This window comes from Tauraco erythrolophus, chromosome 31, assembly GCF_009769465.1.
Source record: "Tauraco erythrolophus isolate bTauEry1 chromosome 31, bTauEry1.pri, whole genome shotgun sequence".
In the NCBI taxonomy this organism is placed as follows: Eukaryota; Metazoa; Chordata; class Aves; order Musophagiformes; family Musophagidae; genus Tauraco; species Tauraco erythrolophus.
The window spans coordinates 1,486,275-1,501,098 of record NC_141495.1 but is presented as its reverse complement, the minus strand read 5'-3'; the positions used below and the strand labels follow the sequence as shown (position 1 = coordinate 1,501,098).

The following is a 14,824-nucleotide window of genomic DNA, read 5'->3' as shown; positions in this document are numbered from 1 at the left end:
CAGCTTGTGCGGGATCACTGTGTCCTGCTGGGGTTTTATTTTGTATCTTCTACTGTTTGGCTGTTCTAATGGCTTAGATCCTGGAAAAACTTCCTTCGTGTGTTTGACTGTTGGTGAGAGGGCTGGAAACGCACTGTTCCCTGTGCGTGCGCCTTCCGTTTCACCGCAGGTCAAATCAGATGATCGAAAGAACGAGCCAGTGCTGACCACTGCAGGTTCAGCGCCCAAAGCACAGTCTGTGGTGCCTGAGTTAGGTGTTGTCACGAGCAGGCATCAGCAGGTCCTCCCAGTAGCAAAGTGAGAGGGGCCCCTACAGAAGGCAAGAGTGGAGAAAAGACACTACTGGCAGGAAAGGCCAAGAAGCACTGTGGAGAGAACTGGGAGTCAGTGGGCAGCAGAGTGGGAGAAACACAACGCCTGTGCTGGGGGACGTGGCTCTCCTGCTGCTGTGGGCCATAGCTGGCCTCTGTGAACTTTTGTCGCTGTTCATGCCAAGCAAGAGCTGCTTTGCAGGCAGGGTCAGCCTTCCCAGCTTCACAAAGCAGCTGGCTGGGCTGTGTGTCTTCCCAGACAGAGGAATGCTCCCCCCTTCTGGTCTTCATGCTTTCCAGCCCTCTGCAATGCCCCCCTCTGTGTGTTTGCAATGGGCTCAGTTGACTAACCTTGTTGTTCCTTCTTTCTCTCCTTCCTCCTATCCTTCCTTCCCCCCCACCCTTTTCCCACCCAAATCTCTCTCCTCCACTCCCTTCTCTGCTGGTCTTAGCCGGTCCCAGCGCTGCAGCCTGTTCAGTATTCTCCAAGCTCCTGCCCCCAAGTCCTCTTGCCAGTCTCTCCACCCCAGCAGTACAACTTGGTATAAACCCCATTTCCTCTTCTGCGCTGTCTCTGTTGTATTCATGTGCTGTGTTTGTGTTGTATGAGCTTTTGCTAATCAGGTGTGTCATGGACACTGCACCCAGTGGGTTTGGGATTCATGGAGGCTCTGGCTGCAGTGGGGTCAAGGCAGTGGGATGCCTGAGGCTGTGGGACCCACCAGGGCTGAGCACTGCTGCAGTGGCTGATCTTGGAAAGAGTCTGGGGGAGAGCAAGTGCCAAGCCCAGAGCTCCACCAGGAAGTGATGCTCATGCCTAGCACTGGGGTCCAGGGGCCACAGCTGCCCTGTGGTCTCAGTCAGCCCCTGTGTTGTCTCCACTGGCGCTTTTGGGAATGGCGCACCCCATGGGACATGGCCTCTGGGCTGAGACCACCCCAGCCTGTGCAAGGCCCCGCATGTCACCAGTGTCTGCTGAGAATTTGGGCCCCCCAGCAGCTCGCATGCCCCTACCCCCTGTCCTGCAGAGTGCTCTTGGTCTGTGGCTCGTTTCTGGGGACCTTTCTTGGGTGAGCTCCTCCTCCACACAGAGCAGGGAGAAGGGGTCTGCAGTCTACTCAGCAGAGCTATGTCCTACATGCTGTTGTCCTACATGCTGTCCTCCATCCTTCCCGCTTATCCCCAACGCAGGCCGACGAACTCAGCAACCCCTTTGGGCAGATCAGCCTCAGCCGACAGGGCTCTACAGAAGCACCAGATCCTTCCTCGGCTATGTTCCAGTCATCCCTCATCTCCCAGCATCCTCAACAGACAGGATTCATCATGGCAACCCCTGGGCAGCCCATTCCCACCTCCAACTACTCCGCCTCAGGGCACACGGCCCCCACACAGCAGGTGCTGCAGCCCCAGGGCTACGTTCAGCCTCCCCAGCAAGTAAGGACATGCGCGAGCCTGGAGGGGATGTGCACCTCGCCCAAAGCTGTCGGGCGAGGGGCTGCTGAGGAGCAGTCCAGAGAACAGTTCCTTGAGAGCAGGTCCCTGCTTTTTCTGCTGCTCATTTGTAATGGATCAATACACAGAGGTCCACGCTCCAAGCTGGCACGCACCCGTGCTAGACACAGGATGATCTCTGCTCCTGTGTCCCTCTGAGCTCATGAGGCATTTATCTGGGGACCTCGGTAGCCATTCCTGGCTCATAGCATTGGGGGAGGGATAGTGAGCAGGGTCAGGGCTGACACCTCTAAGCTCTCTTTGGGGTCCTGCAGGGCACTATGACCTCTAGGATTGTTCCGCTGAGCTGTGATGAGAGTTGTGCCTACTGTGCTCTTGCACTACTGTGCTGGGAAAGGCTTGGATGTGGAGGCTGGGAGGAGCGGGAAGGGGCTGCGGTTCCCTGAGGTATCATCTAGCCAGAGCCAAAGCCCTGGTTGGTTTCCTTCGGCAGAAGCCATGCCAGTGAGAGAGAAAACTGGTCCTGGGGGACCAGCTTTCTTGATCCCACTCCCTCTTGTGTTCTCATCGCCATGTTTTCTTGTTCTGATAGATTCAGGTTTCTTACTACCCTCCTGGGCAGTACCCGAACTCCAGCCAGCAATACCGATCTCTCAGTCACCCAGTGGCCTACAGCTCCCAGCGCACTCAGCAGCTCCCGCAGCAGTCCCAGCAGCCCGGTAAGGGGGGGTACAAGGCAGGACGGGGCGTCTTTCCCTTTCCTGCTGTTCTTTTTGGCTCTTAAGGACCTTCCACGCACTGCCCGGGGCCTGGCTGTTCTTTCCCGTCTCCCACTCTTTGCTGGGCTTGCCGACTGCAGAGTGCCTCTTGACCGTGCGAAGGGAAGTTGACACTTAGCCTGGCTGCAGAGGCTGTTTTAGTCTTTTCCCTTCCTCTCGGCATGGAGCACGCACTGACGTGCTGCAAGGTGGTTTTAAAGCCAGGAGCTTCCTTCAGGTCTTTTTACATCTGCTGTAAGGGAAGCCCTTTTCCCACTCTTTAGCAAGAGATGAGGGCAAAGCAGGATTTGAGCCCTCGTATGCCAAGTCTCAGACTGTCTCCTGTGGCCAGCTGGGACACTGCTCCATTTAAACCCTGTTCTGACAGGTTTACAGCCAATGATGTCCAACCAGCAGCAAACATACCAAGGTGTGATGGGAGTGCAGCAGGCACAGCCTCCCGGGATCCTCAACAGCCAGAGGAATAGCATGGGGGGCCAGATGCAGAATGTGATGGGAGTGCAGCAGGCGCAGCCCCCTGGTCTTCTCAGCAGCCAGAGGAGCAGTATGGGGAGCCAGATGCAAGGCCTGATGGTCCAGTACACTCCATTGCCTTCATACCAGGTAGGCACCAGTTGCACTGTGATGAGGGGCTGCTGGGGAGAGGGCCTCAGCTCTGCAGGCCTTGCAGGAAGGGCTCTGTTCCTGTGCCTGAGTGATGGAGCCGAAGATGGAGACTTATTTGCCTTGAGAAGATAGTGCATGCTTGGGGAGGGCACGTCCACGTTTGAATCTGTGTGAGTCATGTCTTGAGAAGGAAGACTGAGTGTGACTGGTCCCTTCGCCGTTGTGTTCGCAGAAGAGCTGGGAGGGGCTGCCCTTGCCTGGGCAGGATTGCTCGGGGCTGCAGTAAACTGTCTGGCATCTCTTGGACCTTGTATGGACCTCACTGGTGTCTCTCTGGGGCCTGTCATTCCATAGGGCTACTTCTTTCCTCCCTGCACAGGTTCCTGTGGCCAATGAGTCCCAGAATGTGGTCCAGCAGCCCTTCCAGCAGCCAGTGCTTGTACCAGCCAGTCAGTCTGTTCAGGGAGGGCTTCAGACTGGAGGGGTTCCCATCTACTACAGCGTCATCCCAACTGCCCAGCAGAACGGCACCAGGTAAAGCCTCTATCTCTGGCTGCCTTGGGGGAGAAGGGAGTACTGCTGCCCTACGGAGAGGGCATAGCGTCCTGCTCCTGCAGCTAGAGGTGGTGGCTGGGCACCACAGATGCTGGTCATCTCTTGAACTTGCCCAATCCTAGCTCCCGTGTTCAGCGCTTCCTGGACACAGCTGTCCTGCAGCGTGCAGTACTTCCCGTGCTGCTCCAGAGGCAGCTGTGTTTCCAGCCATCTCGAGTACTTGAGGGAGCTGGTGATGGGTCTGCAGAGATGGGCAGGCTGTTTCTCCCCATCCCCAGCACCTCACCAGAGCGCTCTCTGCTTCACAGCCCTTCGGTGGGGTTCCTTCAGCCGCCTGGCTCTGAACAGTATCAGATGCCACAGTCCCCATCACCCTGCAGCCCGCCACAGATGCAGCAGCAGTATTCAGGTAAGAGGGGCCACCAGTGGGTCCGGGTTGGCACCGGTTCTGCACAGATTGGATCTGATTTGGTAGAGGCTGCAGTGAACAGAGCTGCCAATTCACAGCCAAGTCTGGCAGCATCTGTACAAGTTTCCTTAGTCTTACCCACCCCACTGCCCACTGGGTGTTATCAGGACGTGGCGCAGCGACTTTGCTCCAGGCTTACACTGGCCTGTGCTGGCATCGTGCCATGGTGGGCAGCGCGGGTAGGACCGGTCAAGGGAGCTGCTGTGGCTGCGCACTCCCTCTGCTGACAACACGCTCAGTGTCACCAGGGCAGCCCATGGGACCAGGGAGCGCTGTGGCTGAGAGGAGCACCAGGATTCCTGCATCCTGTCCCGGCTGCAGGGAAGGGAGCTGGGACCGGGTGAATTGGTGCAAGAGCTGGAGCTGGGACACTTGAGCTCTGTGATTAGATCCTTTGTCTGAAGTTTGGCTGTGATGCTCAGACAGGTCACCCCGGTTGTTTTCAACTTGTCACCTCTGCTCACATTTGTCCTGGATTAAAAGTTACTGCTCTCTGGTATCAGATTGGTGCTATCAGAAAGGCATCCCAACCAGGTCTCGGTGGGGCCTTTTCTCAGTCCACCTGGGCAGGCAGGAGTGGCAGAGGAGGGAGTACGGAGGGGAAGTTGTAGAGAAGAGTGTGGAGTTGCACAGACAGGCAGGCTGCCTCGTGTCCCGCAGCGAGCGGCAGCAGTGCGCAGAGCCTGGGCAACGCTGCTGCTGTCGTCTCTCCCCAGGGGTGTCTCCATCAGGCCCTGGCGTGGTCGTGATGCAGCTGAATGTGCCCAATGGCCCCCAGGCCCCCCAGAATCCCCCCGTGGTGCAGTGGAGCCACTGTAAGTACTACAGCCTGGAGCAGCGGGGGCAGAAGCCAGGAGACCTGTACAACCCAGACACCAGTGCTCAGGTATTGAGAGGACTGGGAAGAAGGTAGCTCATCTTTTGGGAGCAGCCTAGTGGGAGAGAGGACCCCAGCAGCAGTGCTGTCTGCATGGGCTGGGAGATGGGGGTGGGTCATCCCATGGTGGTGAGACGAGTGTGGGACCTGTCACAAGTGCCGGAGCTGTCTAACTCTCTCCCTCCCCCAGGCCAGCACGCAGCTGAACAGCCCCATCACGTCCCCCACGCAGTCCCCGACGCCGTCGCCTGTCACCAGCCTCAACAGCGTCTGCACGGGGCTGAGCCCCCTCCCTGTCCTCACGCAGTTCCCCCGGCCCATGGGCCCGGCACAAGGTGAGGGCAAGGAGTGGAGACCGCGCAGGGATGGGTCTTTCCTGTGATTTCTTCAGACCTCTGCAAACATCTGCTTCCTTTCTGCAGGTGATGGGCGCTACTCCTTGCTGGGCCAGCCGCTGCAGTACAATCTGTCCATCTGTCCCCCACCGCTGCTCCACAACCAGCCCAACTACAATGCCCACCAGGTAAAATTGGGCCAAACACCCACCCACCCACCCATGCTTCCGCTGTCCTGGGAGCAGAGCAAGACCACCCCTCTCCCGTCCCCCTGGACAACCCCTCCGTGGGCAGGGCCCAGGAGTGGTTAAGTGATGCTCACACCCTGCCCTGTGCTCGGACGCCCCTTGACAAGGTCGCAGGCTGCCTGCCCCACAGTCTTGCTGTCCATCCGGCAGATACACCGTCATAAATGGATTTCCCTAGAGCCTGGCACTGGGCTGAAATTCCATCCTGCTCCCAGCTTTGCCCAGCAGCAGTGACCACCCCAAGCCCTTTTGAGTGTCCTGGAACCATGGCTGTGCCTTGGTCTCATCTAACTTACACAAGCGTTGTGTCACCTCGAGGTGCGAGGTTCATCCAGGTGTCTTCATCCTCTTTCGCAGCCATGGCCCAGTCAAGTCTGGTTGTCCCCCCACGCTCCCAGGATGCTCTGTGGGCACTGTGAGGCCACAGCGTCTCCTTAGGTGACATGCTACCTTTTGTATTCTTTAAGGGGCAGACTGGAATGAAACATGGAAACCGGAGCAAGAGACAGGCCCTCAAGTCAGCATCCACTGACCTTGGAACGAGCGATGTCGGCAAGTGGCCCTCGTCAAACGGTTCCCCTTTGCGCCCTCTGATAGTCTGTGCTGCGTGGGTGTAGCTGGTGTTGGCAGAGACCCCAGATGCCATCTCTGCCCACAGCAGCATCCCCTAGGACCCATTGCTGGGGGCGGCTGTGGAGAGCGGTTCCTGCCGCCCCCTCCCCACGCACACGCACCCCCAGCCCAGATGAGGATTGGCACGGAGGGTGGTGCAGCAGAGCCACGCGGCTGTGCCCGTCGGGAGGTGGGAGGACAGGGATTGCTCAGGAGCCCAGTAGGCGCTGCCTGCACTGAGCAAAGCTTTTGAGGAAGAGCGAAGAGAAATTGCTGGAGAGTCAGTGATGAGCACCAGGACACCTGGGCCCTATTCCTGCCTCCATGAGGGTTGAAATGATGGAGCAGGCAGAGCTGACAACTCCTGGGATTTTATTCCTCTTTGTCATTAGAAAGTGAGTGTCCAGACCCCTGAGATCTTGTTCCCATCATTGCCTTCCCAAGGGACCCTTCCTTCTCATGCTTCCGTTTCCCTGTGGGGCCAGGAGCTGCAGAGCCCTCATCTTCGGGTTCTGGGATCTGCAAGGGCTGAAATCCCCAATGGATGGTTTCTCTCCAAAGGGAAAGGGACTCCCTGTTCCTTGCCCTGGGGGGTCTCCGCTTGGTTATCAGGGAAGGGAGGCACATGTCTGGCTTCTCTCTGCAGCGATACAAGACCTGCCAGTTGGGCATGAGCCAGGCAGCCTGGAAGGGAAGCAGTCTTCACTGGCTCTCTGGAGGCTTCAGATTTGTCCCCCGTGTCACCGCCACCAACAGCAGCAGCTGCTTGCAGGGGGCCCTTTAAGAGCTGCTTGTTGGAGAGCTGCCCCCCCCCCTGCAGCTGGCATGTTCATGACATGCCATGTTAATATTAGCAAAGAATCCATTCAGGCAGCCCTCTGCTAAGCCCAAAAGCCAGGGCTGGAGTCAGGAGGCAGCAGAAGTGTTTGGGTACCACAGAGCAGAGGCAAAGAGGTTGGCATGACACTTGCCTGGGCACACGAGGGGATACTCCCTGTGGGTGAATCATGCAAGGCAGCGTTGCATTCAGGATCCACAGGTGTTGACGTCCTCCATGGGTGCAGCCTGTCTTTTCCTGTTCCATGGACAGAGGGCAGGAGAGCTGGGTTAGCTCCCCATCCTGGGACCCAAGGATCAGGGCAGGGAGACAGGGCAGAGCACCTGGGAGGGCCCTGACTGAAAAGCCAAACCCAGATGAAGGGAGCAAGGGGACGTGGTGTTGCTGGAGCCCTGGGCGGTTGGGAAGTACTGGTCTCCTCTTGGAGCAGGCCGTGTGGGGACCGGGATGTTGCCACCAGGATGGGGCACTGCAGGGAGCAGAATGGTAGGGGCAGGTTGAGGTGGAAGAAGCGACTGGCTTCAAACCAATACACTCCTGAGGTGAGGGCAGCTCAGCAAAGCGCCGCTCTCGTGAGCGAAGTAGAGGTGGCTGCTCCAGCGCCAGAGCTGGGGAGGAGCCCACGCGCCAGCTCTCGCTGCGCTGTCGCTGCCCGGGCACCTGCTGCCGCTGACGCGGCTGTCTCTCCTCTGCAGTGCTGGGCCGAGTGCTGGAGGTGACAGACCTGCCCGAGGGCATCACACGGACAGAGGCCGACAAGCTCTTCACCCAGCTCGCCATGGCTGGTGCCAAAATCCAGTGGCTCAAAGAGACTCAGGGGCGCTGTGGAGACGGAGGCGGCGGGGACAACAGCGGGACTCCGGAGAACGGCAGGCACAGTGACCTCGCTGCCTTATACACCATCGTGGCCGTGTTCCCCAGCCCGCTGGCTGCCCAGAACGCCTCCCTCCGCCTCAACAACTCCCTCAGCCGCTTCAAGCTGCGTGTGGCCAAAAAGAACTACGACTTGCGGGTGCTGGAGCGTGCCAGCTCACAGTAGGGCTCACGCGTGGGCACAGAGCACACTGGACTGTGGGCACTTTCCTCTACCTTCTTTTCCTTTCTGCCCTCCCTTCCTCTCGCCCTCCTTCCTGGATATATTTATATGGACATAATTAAGAGACAAGAAATTGATTTTTTTTTTTTAATTATTATTATTTTTGGAGTGATGCCCATGCCCGCCCACCTTACCCTGTGTATATTGTTTTGTTAAGCACTGTGTTGAACCGCACATACAGGTGTTGATTGCTATGTTCACTGCACATTTTATTTAATCTGATTATCATTTGGAGGGTATTTTTTGTTTTATTTTATTTGGGGGGTTGTTTTTAAATATAAAAAGAAAACTTGTCCATCACTTTAACGCTGCTTTCCCATTCTCTGCCAGTCCCAGTGCTCGGGGCTGTTCGTGTTGCTTCTTCTGGGTGACACGACAGCCAGGGAGCAGAAGGGGCACTCGCAGGAGGATGTGTTCCTGCCCAGGTCTTGCCTCCATGCTTGGCATGTACAAGTGCTGTGAGCTCTTGGCTTGCTAAGACTGGGAGAGGAGTGCTAAGCACTTTGACCTGGGGCTAGTCCGTGTCCCTTCCCCCCCCCCCAGATGTTCATAGCCTCTTTTCCCAGCTGCTGACCCCATGCAGCTGTGCAATGGCAAGAACGGGAGAGTGGTGTGACCCCGGTTGTATCCACTACCAGGAAACAACATACTACTCCTGGTTACAGGGGAGCAGCCCTTGAGCTGATGATAGGTGCAGGTATCACTGTGTTCTCCTGCCCCGTGGGTACAGGAGTTGGGCTGGTACCACCCTCACCATGGCATTGCACACAGCAGCTGGAGCCTCTTGCAGCATCTGGATGCTACCTTCAAAAGCAAGTGCAAGTGGAGAGGTAAGAGCTGCCTGGAAGGGGTGGGCTCCAGCCCCAGCCTTAGTTCAAACTCCTGCCCCGCTGCCACCCACAGCCTGGCAGGGACATGGGTCCAGGGACTCCAGCACTGGGGTGCCTGTCCAGCTCCAGGGACCCGGCACCCACTGCAGGGCAGCACGATAGCAGTGGGGTCCCCAGCTCCCCTCTGCGACAGCTCTCTGTCTCAGTGGAGAGCAGACCAGCAGGATTCGCTGCCGGAGGGTACGGAGCAGCCGCGAGAGCTGCCCCATGAGACCCCACTGCTGCCACTCTTTCCCTTTCCCCTTCCCACTGCAGGCGCCTCCAATGCGAGAGCAAACAAGACGTGTGCAAATGCGAGAGCAAACAAGTGTGCCCCAGCACTGCTGCTGCCCTGTGCCAGGGGGTGGGTGGGCTCTGGCACGCCCAGCAACGCACTAACGCAAATAGCCAGTGGCTCCTCTCCGCCCCGCTCCCCTCCGGGCTCATGCGTGGGCTCCAATTTCTCCGTGTCAGCCTCCGCCCGCGCTCAGCTGTCGGTTCCCCTCTGGCCTGTCACTCCTCCGCATGGCACTGGGGCAGCTGCCCCCCTCCCTGCGCGGCCAGTACGGAGGGCTGGGGTCTCTGCAGCCAACAGGGCCCCGACAGCAGCCACCCTTTGCCGAGTTTTTCATCGCAGGACGAGAGCTCCAGACACGGCGTAAGTGTGTTTCCGTGCGCGGCTCCCCCTCGTCATGGCCACTGACCCCCGTGGGCCCCCGCTCCACCCACACGCTGCAGGACCCGGGGGCTCATTGCTGCTGCAGGACCCCTGCCCCAAGACTCCTCAGCCCTCGTCATTGTTTCCCTGATGGTCGTCCTAGTTGGTGTCCACAGGAGCATGGGGGGCCTTTGTGTTTGGTATGACCAAAAATAGTGATGTCTGAGTAGAAGGACTGTGGGGATGGTTGGCAGTCGAAGGTGGAATCGAGCATGTTTTGAGGGATGCAGGAGCAGATCCTGCCCCCATGATAGCACGGGGCTTCTGTGGAGGAGCGAGCAGTGCTGTGCGGTGATGGCAGCTTGTCCTAGGGGCCAGGAGCTGCACCGTGTGCAGTTTAATCGTCAGATGGAGATGTCCAGACAGAGATGGTCGTGCAGGTAGCCCACAGTCCGACTCGCAGCACTTGCCACTGCGTCCGCCAAGCAAGGAGTGCTGTGCAGGCTGGGCTGGGAGCCTGCCATTGTGCAGTCCGTGTAGCCCAGCGGGTACTCCGGGGCCTCAGGGCTCTCCCGCAGCAGAGCTGGCCCCTGCTGGGGCAGGAGCTGCGGGCGGGGGGACAGGAGGTGGTGCTGCTGGGGCAGAGGGAGGCACTGGCTCGGGAGATGCGTCCCATGCAGCAAGGTCTGGCTGTTCTGCCTCCACTGAGCACCTGCGATGAGAACAGCCCCGGCCAACATGATGTCTCTCTTTTTGTATCGTAGCATGACAGAGAAGGAAGTGCCAGAGCCACCAGCTTCACCCGCTTCAGGTGGGAAACCCAAGAGCCGGGTAAGTGGGTGCCCACAGGGCAGCTTGGGTGGGTGGGGGAAGCCCATCGTTTCTGCCTCTGCCCCAGGAGTCTTTGTGGGGCCAGGGGTGCCTGGTGGGGTCCTGATCCAGGAGGGCACTGGGTGGCCATTTCTCAGCTTGGCGTTTCCCCAGGGTGCCCATGTCCACATGGTGCTCAGGAGTCAGTTTCTCCTCTTACGGGTACCTCACGGGGCCAGGAGAAGGTCCCTTTCCTCACAGCGTTTCTGCCCCAGGATGCCTGGGGTCTCCTCCCGTTTGAGGAAGGAGTCTGCAGGTCAAAGCAAAGGGCAGGGAGCCAGGCACCAGCTTCTCTGCCCGCCTGCCTTGCCACACACTCCTGCCACGTGCAATGCATCCTCTTCTGCCCCAGCAGCTACAGAAGCTGAAGCAACTTTTCCAGCGAAAGCCCAAGGAGGAGACAGTGCCAGAGCCGCAGCCCAATGGGGAGCTGGTCAGCCCTTCAGGGGGACCCATCTACTACATCTATGAGGAGGAGGAAGAGGAGGAAGAGGAGGAGGAGCCTGAGCCCCCTCCTGAGCCCCAGAAACTTGTCAATGACAAACCCCACAAGTTCAAAGATCATTACTTCAAAAAACCCAAGTTCTGTGATGTTTGTGCCCGCATGATTGTCCGTGAGTCCCGAGGGTGCTGGGGCTGGGGGCCAAGGCTGGCGAGGGCTCCAGCCCGGCCGTCCCCACAGCTGCAGTGTCACATTGCCTCTCCTTTCCACCCCTCCGCCCCCCCCAGTCAACAACAAGTTTGGCCTGAGGTGCAAGAACTGCAAAACCAACATCCACCACCACTGCCAGTCCTACGTGGAGATGCAGCGCTGCTTCGGCAAAATCGTGAGTGTTCCCACTGTCCCCGGGCTTGGGGCATCTCTTGGCAGGAAAGACCAAAGCATTCCCTGTGGGCACGACGCAAGTGCCATGACCCACCTCTCTTCCTGGCTCTGAGGGGGGGACTCTGGCATCACCCCCCTGCTGGTTGTCGCTCTCTGGGTTCCCAGCACCACCCACTCTCTGCTCAGCTCTCGCAAGAGGGCCCGTGGGTCTGGGTGGTGGTCGATGCTCTGACCTTGTCTTTCTTTTCAGCCCCCAGGGTTCCGCCGGGCATACAGCTCGCCCCTCTACAGTGACCAGCAGTACGCCTGCGTCAAGGAGCTGCTCCGTAAGTACGGTCCCCGCGCCACGGTGCCCAGTCTCCTCACATCCTGTAGCTGAAACGCTCTCACCATCTCTGTGCCTCAGCAGCAGCCAACAGGAGCGACCCCGTGTTCGAGACCCTGCGGACAGGTGTCATTATGGCCAACAAGGAGCGCAAGAAAGGGCAGGACGACAAGAAAAATGTGAGTGCGGGGTTGGGCTGTCACTCTAAATGCCCAAGGGTCCTGGCACCACAGCCTACACCCCACTGCCACCCGCCTCCCTGCCTGCTCTGCAAGCCCTGACAGCTTTCTACTTTGCAGCCTTTGGCCGCTATGATGGATGAGGAACCAGAGGCCACAAAGCCAGAAAAAGGCAAAACCGAGAGCGGTGAGTGCTGAGACTGCAGCAGGGCTGGCTGCACTTGAGGGCCAAGGAACTGGGGGGGCTGATCTCCAGCCACAAGCATGGGGCACGGAGGGAGCCTGATGGGGAGACTGCACTTGGAGCGGGTTTTGCCCAGCAGAAAGCAGGTCTTCAGTTCAGGTCTCCACCCTTGAGCTCTCTCTGCTTCCCTTCATTGACCTGGGCACAGATCCTTGGGAGGAAGCTGGTCCTGGGGCGGGGAGACAGCACTGAGAGAGACGTAACCCCCCTCCTATCGTTTCCAGGCGCCTCTGAAGGGGACAAGAAGACTGAGAAAAGCCCAACAGATGACAAAGTAGCCATCAACCTCCCCCTGTGCCCCAAAGGCCCCTAGCTTTGGAGCCGTGTGGGCAGAGGCTGCAGGGACCTCCATGGTGGGCTCCCTGGGGCCTTCCTCAGCCTCTCAGGGCCCCTGAATTGCTCTTTCCTCCTTCCCCAGAGCAAGAAGCCACAGCCAGGGATTCGTGGTGGCTATCTGCAGTCTCATTATTTTGTGGCACTTTATCGCTTCAAAGCCCTGGAGAAAGATGACCTGGATTTCCCGTGAGTTCCCAGCCATGTCATGGGCACAGGGGGGGTGATAAGGGGAAGGACGTGGGGTGTCCGGTGGGGAGGGGGAAAAGTCTTCACCTCAACAGTGAGGCTCTCGCAGCCACGAGGGGTCTATGAATGGATGCATGAGGGCAGAAATTAGAGCTATGCTGGCTGTGGTTTGGGTTTTGTGGCTTTTCTGCCTGCCCCAATGGGGCTACACATCCAGCAGGGGCCCTGGCTCTCACTGGGCCAACTCTCCCAGCTCCCAGGTTTTGAGAACAAGCCCCATTTCTAAGGCTGCTGGTGTTTATCTTGATGTGGTTCCACTGATTTCTTGCACCCCAGGCTTGAGGCTGAGCTGCTCACATCCAGGACCTGTCTGTCCCTGGGCCCGTGAGCTGTGTGCATTCCTTGACCTCCCCTGATGCAGGGCTCTAGGAGCTGGTGCTGTGGGAAGAACAATTTTCCTTGCCAACTTCAGGGTATCCCATGGTGGGGGAGGTCCCTGCCCTCCCCTCACACTGAGCCCTTCCTTCCCTTTGCAGGCCAGGGGAGAAGATCACGGTGGTCGATGACTCCAACGAGGAGTGGTGGCGGGTAAGGCTGGTGTCTACAAGCACAGAGGGGAAAGAGGCAGAGCTTAACCTCTCCCACAGGGAAGGTCAGCTGGAAGCGCCAAGTACACAGCCTCCTAAATCTGCTCTGTCCTCCTGCCAACCCCCAACCTGCAGGCTGTTTGTCACGGGGAAATCTGTGGGGGTCATACAGATTGACTCCAACCCCACCTCACGCCCATCCACTGACTTCTTTCAGGGGAAGATCGGTGAAAAAATTGGCTACTTCCCTCCAAACTTCATCATCCGGGTGCGGGCAGGGGAGCGGGTGCACAAGGTGACACGCTCCTTTGTGGGCAACCGGGAGATCGGGCAGATCACGCTCAAGAAGGATCAGGTGAGATGGGACCACGTGGTCACAGCCTGTGGTCCTCGAGTCCCTGCCTGCGCTTCTGCCCCAGCCTCTGTCCAAGCCCCCACCCCTCATGGCTGCCCTGGCACCCTGCTGCACCCCACAGCTGCTCTCTGCCCTGGCCTGCATCACCACCTCCACACTGCCCACCTCCACCAGCCCCTCGGACGAGACCCACTCTTCCCAGCACCCCCCCCTGCCTCGGGGTTGCTGCCTTCCCCCAGAGTCTCACCTGCACCCCTCTCGCTCCCAGATCGTGGTGCAGAAGGGTGAGGAGGTGAATGGTTACGTGAAAGTCTACACTGGCCGCAAAGTGGGGCTCTTCCCTGTGGACTTCCTGCAGGAGATCTGAGTGGGGAAGCGTCCCAGGGCCCCCCAGCCAGGGGCACGGATGGACCCTGGCTGCAGGGAGCTGCTGCAGCTGGGCAGAGATGGGGAGGTTGGGCACCCCCGTCCCTGATGCCTGCAGCAATGGGGTCTCCAGTGGGGACTGCCTCAGCCAGGATGGGAGCAGGCCGGAGGTATAGGAAGTGCCTCGCAGGCTCTTTCCCTGTGAGGTTTTTGGTGCCTTCAGAGATGCTGAGAGCAAGGAGGAGGTACCCCCAGACTTGCTTTGGAGGTCACTCAGCCCCCTGCCCCCCCCGAGGTGGTGGGTGCCGGGTGCCTTGGGGGTGTCAGTGTGGTCCTGTCCCACTGCTCAGGGCTGTGTAATCCTGTGTTTTGGAAATACATGTCTGCTCCGTAACCCTAAACTCGCCCTGGTTTGGTTTTCTTGGGGGGGGGTCCCTGTGGGGCTGCAGGTCGCCCCACTGCTGCAGACCGAGCCAGGAGATTGTGCCGGTTCTTTGCGTGATGCCCTGGGCCGCGTGTGCGTGTACAGCCCCCCCTCCCCGACACCCCCCCGGACCCCGCGGGGAGCCCCTGCGGCCGAGGGCTGTTTCGAGCGGCCGTGGAGGCACCGGGGCGACTGGTCTGGGCCGGGCACGGAGGGCAGAGGGACCCTCCCCCCCCCCCCGTGCGGGCCGCCCCGCGGGGCCGGGCGCTGGCGCGGGGCCCGGCGGGGCCCGAATAGGGGCTGCGGGCGACAGGTGCCGGGGCTCGGGGACAGGACGAGTCCTTGGAGGGCGGAGGGCGAGCGGCGAGCCGGGAACAGGTGCCCGGGCGGGCGGCGCGGCCGGGGAGAACCCGCCCCGGGG

General features: G+C 59.4%; 2 protein-coding genes across 4 annotated transcripts in view; both read left to right on the top strand.

Moving 5' to 3' along the window:
• The window catches only part of R3HDM2 (R3H domain containing 2), a 53,359-nt gene extending 44,881 nt beyond the window's left edge, over window positions 1-8,478 (top strand). The window contains 11 exon segments of the mRNA XM_086628618.1: window positions 764-853; window positions 1,503-1,745; window positions 2,356-2,482; window positions 2,910-3,145; window positions 3,528-3,682; window positions 4,012-4,112; window positions 4,889-5,058; window positions 5,240-5,384; window positions 5,472-5,572; window positions 6,100-6,184; window positions 7,778-8,478. Of these exon segments, the coding sequence (XP_086484744.1) occupies window positions 764-853; window positions 1,503-1,745; window positions 2,356-2,482; window positions 2,910-3,145; window positions 3,528-3,682; window positions 4,012-4,112; window positions 4,889-5,058; window positions 5,240-5,384; window positions 5,472-5,572; window positions 6,100-6,184; window positions 7,778-8,121 (1,797 nt within the window). The 3' untranslated portion in view covers window positions 8,122-8,478.
• Window positions 8,479-10,470: 1,992 nt separating this feature from the next.
• On the top strand, window positions 10,471-13,980 carry STAC3 (SH3 and cysteine rich domain 3). 3 transcript variants are annotated; one of them, XM_086628548.1, is made up of 11 exons: window positions 10,471-10,536; window positions 10,931-11,189; window positions 11,305-11,402; window positions 11,652-11,727; window positions 11,811-11,905; window positions 12,026-12,092; window positions 12,374-12,423; window positions 12,568-12,671; window positions 13,208-13,259; window positions 13,476-13,613; window positions 13,882-13,980. In XM_086628548.1, exons 1-11 carry the CDS (start codon window positions 10,471-10,473, stop codon window positions 13,978-13,980), a joined length of 1,104 nt encoding a protein of 367 aa, XP_086484674.1. The 3 variants fall into 3 exon arrangements, with proteins under 3 accessions (XP_086484674.1, XP_086484675.1, XP_086484673.1); XM_086628549.1 differs by having other exon boundaries at window positions 10,928-11,189; window positions 11,814-11,905; XM_086628547.1 differs by having other exon boundaries at window positions 10,928-11,189.
• The last annotated feature ends 844 nt before the right edge of the window (window positions 13,981-14,824 follow it).

What these genes read in the sequence shown, in the direction of transcription:
- STAC3 (XM_086628547.1), top strand. Translation starts at nt 10,471, where the DNA reads ATGACAGAGAAGGAAGTGCCAGAGCCACCAGCTTCACCCGCTTCAGGT. An exon ending in GTGGGAAACCCAAGAGCCGG is followed by an intron (nt 10,537 to 10,927) that starts GTAAGTGGGTGC and finishes CTTCTGCCCCAG; the next exon opens with CAGCTACAGAAGCTGAAGCA. An exon ending in CCAACGAGGAGTGGTGGCGG is followed by an intron (nt 13,260 to 13,475) that starts GTAAGGCTGGTG and finishes GACTTCTTTCAG; the next exon opens with GGGAAGATCGGTGAAAAAAT.